General features: G+C 37.1%; 1 protein-coding gene across 3 annotated transcripts in view; it reads right to left on the bottom strand.

Annotated features, from left to right (window-relative positions):
- The window catches only part of LOC129718009 (trypsin-1), a 48,285-nt gene extending 31,988 nt beyond the window's left edge, over positions 1–16,297 (bottom strand). The window contains exons 1-2 of one of the 3 annotated variants that reach the window (XM_055668384.1): positions 12,479–12,765; positions 12,006–12,198 (exon numbers count right to left, since the gene is read on the bottom strand). In XM_055668384.1, the coding sequence (XP_055524359.1) occupies positions 12,006–12,048 (43 nt within the window). In that variant the 5' untranslated portion in view covers positions 12,049–12,198; positions 12,479–12,765. Of the gene's footprint in view, positions 1–12,005; positions 12,766–16,095 lie in introns of those variants that run through there. The other 2 variants (XM_055668385.1, XM_055668383.1) reach the window with 2 other exon arrangements.
- Positions 16,298–16,642: the final 345 nt, after the last annotated feature.

Below are 16,642 nucleotides of genomic sequence, written 5' to 3'. Positions count from 1 at the left end.
GACACGGAGCTTGTTAGGCCGGACCTTGGAAATTTCGGTCACGCCCTTGTACTCCTTCGTCAGGTCTTTAGAAATCTGCAAGAGGTTCAACTGTTTCGATTTCGGTCCCGCCTTTGGCCGAAAATAGACAGTATAGCTGCCCTGGGCTCCGTCTGGGTAAAGCCTGGGGCGAGGGGGGACTGAAGAATGTACAGGGGAGGGGGTAACAGAAGGGTCAGGGTCAGAGGGGTTCGGGGATGGTGGCGCGGGAGGCGAGGGATCTACATCCATCCCGCTAAGTCTAGCGCACTAGCGCCGACAAGAGCACGTACCTTTTTACTTCTCCCTTCCAGTAAGGTTGGTTGTCCGATCGTTCGAAGTTGCAGCCGTTACAGCCAGCAGCACCAATACAGCAGCACCAAACAGCCACCAGCAGCGAGCCAGGTGTGAGATCACTCCATACAGCGATACAACTCACTGTCAACTGATGGCTTCTTCTTTTTCCTCTTTTGTGTCTCGTCCACTGCTGTAGCACAATTCAGCCAGCAGCCAAATCGGCTTACGCACCAGCTGGTAGTCACGATGCGAAACAGTTGCACAAAGGGGCGACCTTGAACCCGGATTTATTTCACTCGACCAGGCAAACAATGCCAACACTTGTTCACACGTTTTTTGTTATATATTATGTCGGAGCGATCACCGATCACACGTCCGATACTGATGCGTGTTCTGCACAGAATGATTTTTTCACTTTATTCATCTTCACAAAATGCAAACTGTTACTAACACATCTGGAGTAGTGCAATCATATTTATATACGAAAACAGATATTATAGGTAACCCAGTAGTTATTGGTTGCGTACTTACAAACAGTTATTATTAGTAAACAAGTAGGTAGTGTTGCACGACAAACATATTTTTTTATAAAACATTCGGAAAGGGGGAACGTGTAGGTAGGCTAAGGTTTAGCGCTTGAGTTATTTATCCAATCGTTTTGTTGTCAAAGAATGAATTGTATATTTTTGATCAAGCATTCCAATGAACGTATGGTTTTTGCTGGAGAATCATGGATAAATTAAGAAAAACGTGTATTTTCCGAAATATTAATACCTTTTCGAGCTTAAATTAAAATTAACTCAAAAACCGATGCCTTTAGAATGTTTACTACCAAGAGCTTTTTGATTCAAAATGACTCTCTGCATCTTTTAAAAATTTTAGAATACAAATATTTTGAAAAATGTTTAAATTAGAATTTTTATAAAAAAATTAATCTACCATAAAAAAATATTTTTCATTTCTCCATCCTGGACTTCTTTTTAAAAGTTGCGAATTAACATCAAGTTTATTAAAAAAAAAAAAAAAAAATCATCTCTTTTTTTTTAATTGAAATTTAATGTTTATTTTTAATTTTTTTTGATCAAAAAATTTTTTTTTCGACAGTGTATATTTTTTTTATGGTGCATTTTTAATTCCCTACAACTCATTCTCAGACAGTTTTTCTATACAACCAACGGTTTCTGGGCTACAATGTTTCGAATAAAACCTATGCCAAAAGGCATACGCCCTTTTAGAATGTAACTCTAGGTGTAAAAAATCTCTCCATCTGTGAAAAATGCTCAGTTTGCTAAGCCAAATACGTGGGCAAAGTTTCATTCTAATCAAAAATGGTCGATAGGCCATTTGGCGCGATCTTGCTCTATCCTTAATGTTTAGTTGAAATAATTAGAATGGTTTGAATAAGTCAACATAATATCAAAATATACCGTTACATCAAGATTAGTTTGTGTTGAAGCAGTAAATTGCGTGACACTCAAAAGCGGTAAGCTCTTCCATTTTAATATAAAATATTACGAACATTGTTATATCAGAAAGGGGGAGCAATAACTAACTATTTTTACATCACATAAGAGTGACAAAAAAAACCGAATGGAGTATCGATTGTTTCTTGAAGTTTGAAATATTTGAATATTGTTTATAACAAATGATAAATGTTTATTAACTTATTACTTCGATCTTTCTTCATTGCGTCAAATCACTTTCTGAGAGAACTATAGAGTATGAAATTTTTCGGCGTCAAAAAAATGTTAGAATCGTGGGAATTTCAATGCGACAAGAATTGTTAGTTTTAGTTGCAGAATCCGGAAAAGTTTAGATTCGAACATGCGGTTTTAAATGCCAGCATTAAGGCATCTTCAGCGGTTGTCTATTTTTGAAACAAATTTATACTAGATTTACACCAGCGAAACCTGAATAGAACCAGTTAATGTAGACCAACTTTTCGTTCTTCGCACCGGTGTTGTATATCTTGTTGTTTTAAACCGCTGACATCTGTCACACTGTCAACAATTCAATACCCCATGTTATCAGTTTGTGAGACTTGAATTGAAAAGCACTCAATATTTAACAAACGGAAATTCGATAATTTTTACGCACATTAAACGATTACTTTGGCAAGGCACTTTATATCCTCAAGACTTTATATATTTGACGGTTTGACCCAAGCGTCAGTGACATTTCTCAGGATGGAATGGTATGATCGAAAATTTTTTGCTACAAGTAGGGCTTCGGAGGATAGCGCAAAATATTTGATCGCGTAGATGTTCATCATTCGTTTTCGTCTAATCAATCTTTCAAAATCTTGCAGTTCTTTAAACTTGGGTTTGGTTTTGAGGATATTGAAACAGGCCTGCATTTCAGCAACGTTTTCAGCTCAGTGTCTTCGAGGAATATTTTTCTGGCCTTTTGAGTCCCACCACAATTAGGGCGATTAACAAATAGCCAACATATTTGTCATCCCTGGTGGCTGATGGTTGCAAACCAAGTAGTTGAACCTACGGTTATGGTATTCCCTCTTTTGCTGGTCGGTTACCTTGAAATCAAAAACGACAAACCTATTTATTTTCTTCTTAAAAAAAGCCACAAAAAGAATTGTGAATTGTCATGAAAAATCTTTGTTTTATTTACTCTCCAACACTCGCAAAACGCTTATATGGAAATAGCTAAAAATGAGGTATTCAAATGAAATATGACATTTTACCCATCTATTGGTAGCGTACAAAGGGTTATAGAACGATCTATTTCTTGTTCCAAAAAGCGACAATATTTCTTAAAACGGATACATAATGGTAAACTTATTGTTTCAATGAAATGTTTCAATAATCATCGTGTTTCAATGAAATGTTTCAATAATCATCGTGCCATACTGAAATCATTTCTTAACCCTTATCAATTGTAATATATATGTTTTCATACAACTTGCATTGTAAGATGTCTGAAATCATATATATTACACTTACTACATTTACCCTTCCTTTACGCTGAAATCTACAATACCTTTGCATGACTTCCTCTTAACAAAAAATAAGTACCCCTTATCAATCAAACTGGCCAGAAGGACGCACGACGAAACTTCTCCAGGGAATTATAATTGGTGATATTTGGCAGGAGGAACGAGGCTCGGTATAGTAGAACAGTAAGTGTGTAAAAGGAAGAGTAACATCACATTACACACAAGCACTGATAAAATAATAATAAGCATGCCACTTCTCAATAGCGGTATTGCTAAAGTAATAATAAAAGTGCGGGATACAACAATCACCCGGGCATATCTCACAATAGATCTACGATTCTGGTCGCAGTGTGGAATAAAATAATATATGTTAGAATTGATAAAAAAGGGATAAACACTGATTCTAGTATACCGTAATTGGGACTCGACCCTCAAATACGTATTTGCAATGCTGCTCGTTCTATTGAAAATTATCGATGTTTTCTAGAGATGTAGGCATTCAAACACTTTCTGAGAGTGTAAAAAAATATTTTCGGATGAAGATAATATTGGTACCGTAAACTGAAGTAATTTTGATCACTCTACTCCTTTTTTGAATTTGTGATAAAAACGCTCCACAGCGGAGCACTTAAAACATCAAACCTGATCATAATTATTTTAATATTTTTTTGCTTTGAAAACGTATCACATAGTCATAATAAAAACTAATGAGTGTGTTTGGATAATTTTTTGAATGGAGTAACCCAGTCAAAAGTGATATATTACATTTCTTATGAAATAAATTAAATTCAGCCTTTGTCGGCTCAAAGTTCATCCATTTACTTCAATTTATCATGGAATGACTTTTCAGTACACTTTTCCGTCGTTTGACAAGGTTTTATTTTCATAATCAAGGCTACAACTATCCCAGAAGCGAAAAAATAAATTTTTTTTGATTATTTTCACAGAGCGATAAAGCATGAAGCCGGGAGCATCCGGAAAGTTTTTCTTCACCACTATAACCAGAACTATTAGCACTTTTACATAATATACTGCCGTTCCAATCATAGTAGTCCTATGTTCTACACAAACCTTATGCACACTGGGACAACTATGCTTGGAAGGGCAGTATAAGCAGCATGAAATACTATACAACAAAGTTAATTTACTTTGAGTTTTTCACTTTTGATCAGCTTTGAAGTATATTTACTCCTATGTGGCGCTCGTAGAGCTTCAGATTTGTCGTAATTTTCGCTGATTGTGTTTAGATATGTATAATTTGCTACTTTTTATGCGTTTCCTGCTATTTAAAGAGTGTTCCTCATGCTAAAATATGATTTTAAAAAAAGTGATTTTGAGCTATTTTTATTGCAAGCAAACAATCGGTTCGAACAGATACAAAACAACAAGCTGCGATACGTAAAGTTTGTTAATTCGGTTCCCAGGTTAGTTTTTAAGATAAGAAAATAATAATACAACGATTTTTATTATATTTTTTGCATTTTTTCCTCAAAGGCAATGCTGAGTCCCAATAATCTCTACAGCGTATTACATGTTTCCTTCCTCACGACAACTTAAGATGTCATGTAACATGCACCTTTTATCTATAGGATAAACCATATTTCACGTGGACTAGTTTTTGGAGATTTTAGATCCCCTTCTCTCTTCATGGACTGTCGTTCATACATGTTCTAAAAATTTTGTATGAATCTTGGACATTCGCTAACATGTACTGTGCACGTGGAATGCAAAGAGCCCCCATATATATTCTTGAAATATTTCATATATTCACAAAATTGATCAAAGTCACCCCAGTTTACGGTAATAAACTCAAACTCAAATCAGTTTTCCGGTAAGCAAACGTAGAAGCGACAGATCTGCGAGCAATTCTCGCGTAACTTTTCAAAGGACCTAAGTAACACTGAGAGACTCTCTTTGTTTACTTTCTGTTTGATTGATATCTAAGTTATCTTTACATTTTTCATGATACTATTTGCATAATAAGCTAGGCAATAATCTTTCGATTACTAACAAGAAATTGTTGAAAACTTTTATGATGATGTTGTAATTGATGGGACTGAGTGAGAGAGGAGAAACTCTCATTGTTACTTAGGTCGTTTTGAAAAGTTACGCAAGAATTACTCTACGGCCTTTTGGCGCACTTTTTAGGGCAACTTGTTTAAGCATTAGTGCAACTTATTTTTCGCTTTTGTCGACCAGTGTAATGTTGTGTACTGAAAAAATGGTCGGAATGCAACCGAACTGAACCAAACGCTAAAAACATTGTTTTGAGTAATTGTTATAATAAATTACAAACTGTACAATGATTTATTTTTATTTATTTTTCATGAAGGATAAATTACTACTATGGCGTCGTACACAAATTACGTAACGCTAAAAATCTAGATTTCAGACCCCCTCCCCCCCCCCCCTATGTAACAATAGGTAACGTTCGACATGACTCCTCCCCCTAAAATTACGTAACGCTGATCAGCCTGACCCCCCTCCGAAATTTTCAATTTCGAGTAAACATCACAGTTACGTAACTGTCTCTACTACTTCCCCTCCCCCCTATGTAACAATGAGTAACGCAGACATAACCCCCCCCCCCCTCCATGCGTTACGTAATTTGTGTACGACGCCTTTCCACATCAACAATTGTTAATAAATTAATTTGAAAATATGGGACTTGATTTCTTTCGGTTGCATTCGAACCAAAAATCTTTCCTCGACTATCTCCAATGATGTATGTTGTTATGAAAATTTCCAAAACTATTACAGTACTATTCTCTATCATTCTCTATCAATATATAGTGTGTATTGCACATGTGGGACATTGACATTGGTAGACTAAACGGCGGTTTGTCAGTACTAATTTGTGTGTTATCACATCGTGAAGAGGCATGAATATGTTTACACTAAGGCGCCAGAGAAAATGGGTAGATAGATTGGTTCCATTGGTTGGTGGAGAGGATGTTTTGTAATGAATGCATTATTTACTAATATTTATTCAGAATTCATATTGTCCTCTGCCACAAATGGTGACACATCAACACTATTAAATATATTTTGAATTTTATTATATTTTTTTGTAATGGCTATAATTGGCTTTGGCTATGAATGATTGTAGGAAAATTATGAACCTCATTCTCAATTTCCCTGCGATTTAAACTATCCGCATATCCAGGTCGCTAGAGGGTTTAGCATACGAATAAAAACTTCAAATTCGGATGGAAAAACTGATGATATCATAATTAATATAATTTTTCATTCTAATAAAAAATGGTATGTTATATTTTGTTTAACAAATAATTTGAACACAGTACTTAGAACACTGTAAGATAAACAAGTTACTGCCACTGTCACCCTCGCATATTTTTATGAATAAATGCTGGTTTGCTAGAGTGTGTGCGAAGCTTGTTTGGTTTGCGATACGACACGACTCGTAAAGACGTAGACTCAAGCGCTACGTATACCGGTCTAGGGCTTCACCTATAGAAACAAAAGTTCCATTGCATCGTAAGTCACTGTATTCTACCCGTTTTCTTAACCCTTAAATACGCACGATGTTAAAAAATCATCTAAAAACATAAAATCTTTGCTCAACAGGTTAACTGATATAAAACTAACCAATATGCATAAAAAATGGAAAGATTTACTTTTGATTGTGCAAAAATTATCATGTTGTTTTTAAACAACACTGTGACTTTATCGCAGAATAAAGTCGGAACAATTACTTTTGTTAACAGTATCTTCAAAATTAACCTTTTGTTAGTTTAATTACTGATAATTCAAACATTTTCATTAACCACTAACCTTATTTTAAAATTTATTTTCAATGACAGTCAGCACCAGTCGGAAATCTCGACATGTTTTTTTTCGTTTCCGAGATTTTGACACCAAAAATAAGAACAAAACATTCAAATACAGTGTTTCCATCTGTTAAGTTTTCTTCGTTAGAGTCTAGAGAGTTGTTCTAATGAATTTTATTTCTAAAAAATACTAAAATACTTATATTTTAAAACGTTTTTAGTAGTGTTGTTTTAAAACAACATTGCGCATTTAAGGGTTAATTTCTCTCATTCATTGGACAGGAAAAGTGCAACGCTGTGATAGGGTAGATGATGGCTTCGCCAAGTATTTTCGCCAATCTGCCAACAAAAGTTTACCGCAAAAATTTTTCACTAAAGCCAAAATTTCTTACCTTCGAAGAATCTTCATGGCATAATTTTTGAGCGATTTTCTTTGTCTGAATGATTGGTTCGAGACTACATATTGGAAAATTGAATACTGCGAAATCGGTTATTTTACTTTCTTTTCTGGATACAATCACATAATATATTTTTGTTTGAGTCATCTTTTCCCTGCTGCGGTCGATTTCTCTGTTAGGTTGTACAGAGGAAGTTTAATGAACTCATGCGGGTTGACTATGCAAAAAAAATTATCACATTACCAATACAACATACACTGTCGGGCATTGTTCAGTATGAATGCAAATACTGTTCTCGGTGACCAGGATATATTCACAGGTCCCCAATATATACATAACTTCAGCGAATGCTCAAGCGAATAAGCATTGTTGCGCGACGTCAATGAGTTCGAACATGCATCGCAAAGTTCAAGTTCATCTGAGGGGGTAATGAACGGAAGCGGGCCTTATACGTCAGCTATTCTACTGTGTATATTGTATATTTTTGCATTTAACATCAACAATACCAACACTCTGACGAGCTGGTTTATTTCATAGTTCAATATTTACAAATGAGTACGTTTACCCTGAAGCTATGAGTAAATACTCTAAACTTACAATGTTACGACATACCTAGTATGTTCTTACGTTGACTTGCATTGCATGCATTTAACCTTCATCGCATCCTCAAAAAAACTTACGTTGTCTACCCTGGTGTGTGGTTTTCCACACATACAACATTTTAATTTATTTTGGACAAGAAACAACTTAATTTTTCTCAAGACATATTTTTTTCATTGAGTGCTTACATACCTGAAGCTATAGGTACCAAAAAATCCTGTTTCGAAAATCGAATAAGGTATGTATGTGTGCGCAAGTATGGTGATGTGTGTTTATTTTCATTCTTGTGACCTTTCATTGGATTTTTCCCACGAAGCGTGGATGATAGCAATGATACAATTCTAGCTCTGCTAGAAAGCCAAAACGAGGGACTGGTGACTGATGCACGGAGAGTTCTTACTTACTTTTCTAGTTGATGGTATGTCCCTTCAAACAATTAAAAAGAATAAATATGTTTTAGCTTAGCTTAGTTCTGACTGTACATATCAATGATTGCTACTCCGTGATGGGTCCGAGCCATTCAAGATGTACAATGAATCAACTGAAGAAACGACTGGGAGAGGTCATTCCTCCTCACTGTGCATCATTCAATGACCCGATGTTTTATAGACCAATAACGGCGCCGGCCACGTCCTTACAGTCAGTTGGGGATATCGTCAGTTTTGTGCAACAACGGCACACCTCAAAATTTTTCATTTTAGATTTTGATGTCAAACGATGCCAAACGCGGTTCAGTTTTATCTCACAAGAACTTGTTTCAAAATTAACAAAATATCTAGAGTTATAAGTAGATTTGTTTTTGCGATTCACATTAACATATACTTTAAAAGATGGTAGAAAAGAGATTTTAACTCATACAACTTGCTCATAATATGTGCATAACAGACTCAAATAGGTTGGATGAGTATGGAAAGTTTAAAAATTTAAGACTTTCTTGAAAAGGAAAAATGATTCCAAACGAAAATTTCCGAACCCGTTTCTCTCGAAACTATAAATTTCGTGTTGTGCCTAGACCTGTGCGCCGACCATATCATCGGCGGCGGCGGCGTAGAAAACATTTTACCTCGGCGGCGACCGGCGCGCCGGCGTGACGCCGTTGGCTTATATCGGCGGCGGCGGCGGCGGCGTGTATCGGCGTGACACTAATTACCACTTATAATTGCACATAATGTGTGCTTTGAACTCTCATTTTCGGTTTTTTGTTAATTCAACGTTAATAAAAAAATTATTGCGTCAGGGTTGACATGATGTCAAAACTAGAAATAAAAATGGTACGAAATCAAGTAAATAAAAAATTGAGCAACCAGAAAATAATAAACCAAGCAGAGAAAGTAAAACAAGTGTAAATCCCAAAAAAAATGCAAGGAACACTATTTCCAAAGACGTTCAGTTTTGAAAAAAAAAAGATAGATAGTTTGTCGATGATTTCATTTTGTTTAACCGTAGACCGACTTTGGGAAAATTCGATAGATCTTACGTTAGAAAGTTTTCAACTTTCATATATTTTGTTAGGTTACCAATGGAAAAACTGAAAAAAGGGGATACTCTTTTCTTTCAAATAGACTTCTTCGTTAAACTCCACAGGTTCTTCATTGCCATCTGGAAAATTTTTGTTTGCTCGAAATAGCGTTGAAAAAAGCAAAAAAAAAATCACATGAACTTTGTGATGTCATTACTATGAAAATCACCCTTAAATATGATGGGTCGAAGGCGATCCATTCTGACCGAAAAATCCGCAAATATCACCATGGTAATGGAAAATAGCTGAAAGTGTTTTTTTCGATGCCTTAACGTTCAAGCAACAAAGTAAGGAGAATTCAGCAAAAACATAGTCGATTTTCAGTGAATTCTCGCATATTGATTTAAAAAAAAACTTAGTATTCTAGAGAAAACTAAAATCTTTACCAAAAAAAAAAAGAATAACCACTAATCATTTTTCTTAATTTTTTTTAACATTCCCGGATTGCTCATACGTTTCCATAAAAATTAAAAATAAAAATAAACATATAAACATATGTTATAATGACTGAAACGATACTCTCGAAGCAAACTGGCCCCGTGCCAAATTATTAATAATGACTTCGAAATTTTTTATATCTTTCGATAAAAAAGACTAAAGTCTAAATATTGAATGTCAAATATTGTATCAAATTCCTGAAAATTAAAATAATTTACACTTAGGGAACATTCGTAAATGATAACAACCCGTTAAGCATACAGATGGAAGGCATACGGACGCAAGGCATAGAACGCTAGGCATAATGGATGGCAGGCATACAGGCACGAGGCATATGGACGCGAGGCCGAAGAGACGCGAGGCCGAATGGACGCAAGGCCGAATAGACACAAGGCCGATGGGAAGTGAGGCAGAATACGGTATTATCGTCATCATCACAGTCCTCTTTTAATAACATGTATTTCGCTTCAGGGTGTCATTTAGAAAGCAATACACTCGCGGCCTTCGGCCGACTCGCTGTTCGAGCGAATGATGTCCTTACTCGCTACCGCTCGTTCGGACTTAACTAAGGGAAAGAAACTCTGTTTGAGTAGACCTAGCAAATCTGTAGATCAGTCGTTTGTGTGCAAGAGGCCGCCGCTTCCGACGGCGGGTCGGCAGCCGGCACGGACTGTGGAAACCACGGCAGCTTAGTGCCGCCACGTTTCCTTGCCCTCGATTATGCTTCTGCGCCGCATGATTTGAAAAATATGGTGCCCAACCTAAACTCTTTAGGAATATATTTACGCTTAAACTACATACGTAGAGTAAAACATATCTGAGTTAAATATAGAATTCATTGAATGACACTTTTTGTCAATCATCAAGGGTGCAACATATTTTTCAATAGACTCTGCTGCGGAATGTATGTTGCAATTCCGGAACACATAGTCATGATAATTGGATCTCATGCGATCATACAATATCGTATTCAGCCTCGCGTCCATTCGGCCTCGCGTCCATTCGGGCTCACGTCCATTCGGCCTCGCATCCGTTATGCCTTATGGCAATATGTCTCGTATCCATCATGCCTCACATCCATTAAGCCTTGCGTCTGTATGCTTAGCATACTATGCCTAACATCCATATGCCTCGCGTCCATATGTCTCGTGTCCCGTACCCTTCGTAAATACGTAAATACAGGGGAGGTACTTATCGAAGTGTTACACTGCGTGAGGCCACCATGCAAAATTGCGTTACGTCGGAGTGAAGGGGTATTAAGAATTGCCAAATTCCGCTCTACTTAATATACGAGTGTTCCCTTATCGGCTGTGATTTGCGGTATTTCTATAATCAGGAAAAAATCCAGCAAACACAATCACTATCGGCGCGGTAAAAATTTCCTCGGCGGCGCGCTAAAAATTTCTCGGCGGCGCGCCGAGTCCAAATCATCGGCGGCGGCGGCGTGCGTAAAAGTGTCGGCGGCGGCGGCGCGGCGTGGAGGCGCACAGGACTAGTTGTGCCAGTGCCGCACGAAACCTACAATAGGGAAGGAATGTTAGAATGCAGTCTTTGCTTTGTTAGAGACCGAGTATACCTCAGCATCCCTACAAAGACCACGGATGGGAGTTTTGTTAGAAGGGTGGGTTTCTGATCAGGATTCACTTTGATAAGTGATATGACCATAATTCATTTAATTAATTATAACAATATAAAAATAATCATTGACATTTATAAGTGGGATGAATGAAAATTTATTAAAATGCAATAAGAAAAATAAGAATATGTAAATAAGATTTCGGGTGACTTCCTTTCAAAGCTGAAACTTTTAAATTTTTAACGTACAACATGCAAAAAAAGTAATAGGAAAATATTCGTAAAACAAATGGAGAGTGTACGTTATGGTTTGCTGAAATAAAATAGATGAATTCATATGAAACTAGTTCATGTCAATAGTGGTTGCTCTGCTGCTTCATGCGGCTAAAAGAATATATATTGAAATAAGTTATTACTATGTGTTGCTCCCTTCTCCAACCATTTAATGCATGGAGTCATCCGAACAGATAATCCACACAATATATTACATAAGCTCACATCAATTCCAACGCAGTTCTATATTCCTGACAAAAATCTACACGTTCACCAATGAAATTTGCTACGGCCCAAAAACATACAAGGAAGAGCTTTGATAGCATTCTTCCACAGCTGAAATTATAATGTGCAAGGGTATAATAAAAATGTTACGTAAAAAAATAGTAAGTGAACAATTATAAGAATATCCACGAAATGTCAACGGTGGTTGTTGTGCTGCTTTTGTGGCTGAAGAAATTAATTCAAATAAATTGTCACTATTGGGAAGAAAATATAACACTATATGTTTCGTACGTAAACCGGCGGCAACGATAGCAAACACAGACACAAGAATTTATTTCTTCAATTTTCAGCCATGCTCTTTGGAAACAGATGTCTAAATGATTCTTGTAACCTGCTATACGACGCAAGAGTTATCTATTAAATAGAAAAACTGGCAAAGCTCCAAGTAATCAAATCCATATGAATTTATAAAATGTAGAAACACATATTCGCCAAATCTCAAATCGTCAATGTCTCAAATTTGTAGTCAAAGCGCTCAAAAATAAGACATATTATATAACACATTTGTTCAAATTTTGAACTTCAAAACTTCTGAACTTCAAAAGAAAGAAAAATCGTAAAATAAGAGCAAAAGTTCCCGGTTAGCCGGAATATTCACGTAAGAAAAGACACGCGTTGCGCCCCCTACCTATAGCGAAAAGGCACGAAAAGAAACGGGTAACAAACTCGTTCTCACACTCCACACGCACACAGCCGCACCAGCGCCTACACACCGACCACCGAGCAATTGATCAAAAAAGCAAGACTCCGCATCGACTTCATCACATCTGCACAGACACACAAACATAATTCGGGGATAGTGAACCCGTACGTCAGAGAATCGACAAGGCACCCACCGTTAAGGCAACTGTCACACCCAGGGCTGTCATTCGCACACGGCGGGTCGGCAGCCGGCACGGACTGTGGAAACCACAGCAGCTTAGTGCCGCCACGTTTCCTTGCCCTCGATTATGCGTCTGCGCCGCATGATTTGAAAAAATATGGTGCCCAACCTAAACTCTTTAGGAATATATTTACGCTTAAACTACATACGTAGAGTAAAACATATCTGAGTTAAATATAGAATTCATTGAATGACACTTTTTGTCAATCATCGTCATCAATCATCACGAAATGTCAACGGTGGTTGTTGTGCTGCTTTTGTGGCTGAAGAAATTAATTTAAATAAATTGTCACTATTGGGAAGAAAACTTAACACTATATGTTTCGTACGTAAACCGGCGGCAACGATAGCAAACACAGACACAAGAATTTATTTCTTCAATTTTCAGCCATGCTCTTTGGAAACAGATGTCTAAATGATTCTTGTAACCTGCTATACGACGCAAGAGTTATCTATTAAATAGAAAAACTGGCAAAGCTCCAAGTAATCAAATCCATATGAATTTTTAAAATGTAGATACACATATTCGCCAAATCTCAAATCGTCAATGTCTAAAATTTGTAGTCAAAGCGCTCAAAAATAAGACATATTATATAACACATTTGTTCAAATTTTGAACTTCAAAACTTCTGAACTTCAAAAGAAAGAAAAATCGAAAAATTAGAGCAAAAGTTCCCGGTTAGCCGGAATATTCACGTAAGAAAAAACACGCGTTGCGCCCCCTCGTCACTAGTACCTATAGCGAAAAGGCACGAAAAGAAACGTGTAACAAACTCGTTCTCACACTCCACACGCACACAGCCGCACCAGCGCCTACACACCGACCACCGAGCAATTGATCAAAAAAGCAAGACTCCGCATCGACTTCATCACATCTGCACAGACACACAAACATAATTCGGGGATAGTGAGCCCGTACGTCAGAGAATCGACAAGGCACCCACCGTTAAGGCAACTGTCACACCCAGGGCTGTCATTCGCACACTCATTGCGCTCAGTGTGTTAATTTTACGTCAAGGCACAACGAGCCAAGTATGATGACAGTTCTACAAGGTGACATGACACAAAAATGTAGCATTTTTGTCTATCCACGCACACAAACAAATCTCGTTATGAAAAATCTCGCGTTTTGTATGGAATTCAGAACATTTTTGGAAATTTCTCGTTTTATGTTGTTTTATATCCGATTTTTTTGGTTGGAGAGTGAATCTCCAGTTCAAACACACTAGAAATTAATATTAATTTAGATTTAGTGTGAAAAATTGCGACAATATGTCGAAATAAAATATATAAAAATGCTATATTTCTAATAGTTGGAGCATAATCTTAGTCATTGTCATAGCTCATGATTTTTGTTACTGTATGAAACATAAGCGACTCTATTTAGAAGCGCTATTAGAGTACAAGAAAATAACGAAAAGTGCAAAAAGGTTACCGGCAAATTGATGAAAAACAGCATATTTTACCTAAACCGCATCATGTTTATATATTCCCCACAAATAAAACATGTTTCAACATCATTTCTATAACTTTTCAGGAAGGTATGTTTTATAAGTTTAGTTTAAAATGCAAAATCATTTCAAATTTCATACAAAATTGGAAAAAGTTCATAACGATCACTAATACTAATGCATCGACGTGAATAGCATACCTTGTAGAACTGTCATCATACTTGGCACAACGAGAACGGTACCTACACATTTTGACAACCAACAGGCACAAAGAAAAAGAGCGAAAACGAAATGACTATGAAAGATACCACCAAGTGAGAAATATTTCAAGAGAGGGAGAACGAACAACACTTTGTGCTGCTTTTTGTGACACATTAACAAAGCGTGATAACAAAGAGCTTCAGTTTGAGCAGTTTGCGTTGCGTTGCGGGTAGAAAAAACAGCAGAGAAAAGGAATCAAGAACGGACCATATACATTTTTGAGAATTCATTTACACACGGTTCTCAATGGCGTGGACGTGTTTCTTAGGACATATTACGCACGTCCAGACATGTTCCTGCCCCGGTATTCATATACAATCGCTTCATGCATTCACTACTGTTACCGTTCATTAGGGTGGTAATGACTTGTATGGAAAAAAATTATCCTCCGTCGCATTTAGAAGTTCGGTCAGTCGAAAAGTGAAGCTTTAACCGATCGATTGTTTCATTCTTTGTTTTTGGATAACACCAGATCTCGATGTTTCATGCATTTTTAAGACATTTGGCATCAGAATTTTTGATATTCAGAAATTTATGAACTAACTGTGCATTTTTTTCGTTGCTCACAAAATAATGCTTTCGTGCTCCCAAAGTCAGATTAAGCTGAAGTTTAGTATGGGAACTTTTTTCGAAGACAAAACTATTGAGCACTACTTCTAAACGAAATTCGAAAAGTCGATTTCTATTACCACCCTACTGTTAATGTACGAGACATATTGCGGCTATCTCCGGGAAGAAACCATTTTTAGTTTTGAAACAAAACCCATTGAGCAGCATTGAAAATTAGCTCCTAAGTTATTTCAGTAGAGTCAAATGAAGTGTAAAAACCAAAAAAAATAAAAATAACACTATAATTATTCGTTTGTCAAATCCGATAATCATTGCCCAAGCAATACACAAAGTAAGACACAATGGGTGGAGTCGCACATTTCGGCAAATGCACTAAGAGTACTCAGTCGCTTTTTTTTCGGTGCGAAAGAAATACAAAAGAGCGAATGGGGAGAAGAGAACACAAACGAAATATTGGGAGTGGCACGCACGGTTCGATGGCAAATGTGTTGTGTACAAACTTGTGTGGTTCTGTCTGCACTTGAATTCCAGCCCTGGTCACACCAAAATGATCAACAGCAATGCAAAGTTATACAGCTCGCCCGTTCTGATGTTGACAGCCGCCTCAACGGCTAGCGCCCCGCCGACTGTCCAACATACATGCTCTCCATTCGGGAACAACACAAGCTAACAATTTTCATACTCAACCAACACTTAGTTCACGTACACAGATGCGCTAAACACTGTACTCATCACTACTTGGAATGATAATATCAGTATATTTTTGGTAATTTTAGTATGTACTTATCATGAAAGGCCACATGGAGCCCTAGATCAAAAACTCTTTCCAGTGCCACAGTTACTCGTGGTACATGCAAAACATCACCAATACTTATCCTTTGATCTTCGTCTCTCCTACGTGTCTCGGCGCATCCGTGCAAGCAGCAGCAAAAGGTAGGGAACCTGTATGTGTACAAGCTGACTAGCAAAAGGCTTTGCCACCGCTATTAGATGATTCGTGCTCCCGTACACAACACACACTAACACCACGACACTATGAAGACGCGTATCAATCTCAAAATTTTCAACTTTTATTAATGATTCTGCGGACTTCGATTTTCACTAATAGCCACACTTTCACTTTCAGCGACATGGTGCACTAATCTGATTTAATTGCACTCGACTCCGGTGGCCTTACTTCCTGAAAACTATGTATTTTTTCGAGACGGTTATTTTTTCTTAAAAAGAATAAATATGTTTTAGACTATAAATTCGGTGATGCTCGAATACGCAAACAACCTCCGAAAAAACCTGTGCCACAATCGAATGGTAAGCAGGGAGATGGAGGCGG

Source organism: Wyeomyia smithii, chromosome 1 (assembly GCF_029784165.1).
Source record: "Wyeomyia smithii strain HCP4-BCI-WySm-NY-G18 chromosome 1, ASM2978416v1, whole genome shotgun sequence".
In the NCBI taxonomy this organism is placed as follows: Eukaryota; Metazoa; Arthropoda; class Insecta; order Diptera; family Culicidae; genus Wyeomyia; species Wyeomyia smithii.
The sequence above is the reverse complement of the archived record's forward strand: the minus strand, read 5'-3'. Positions and strand labels throughout refer to the sequence as shown.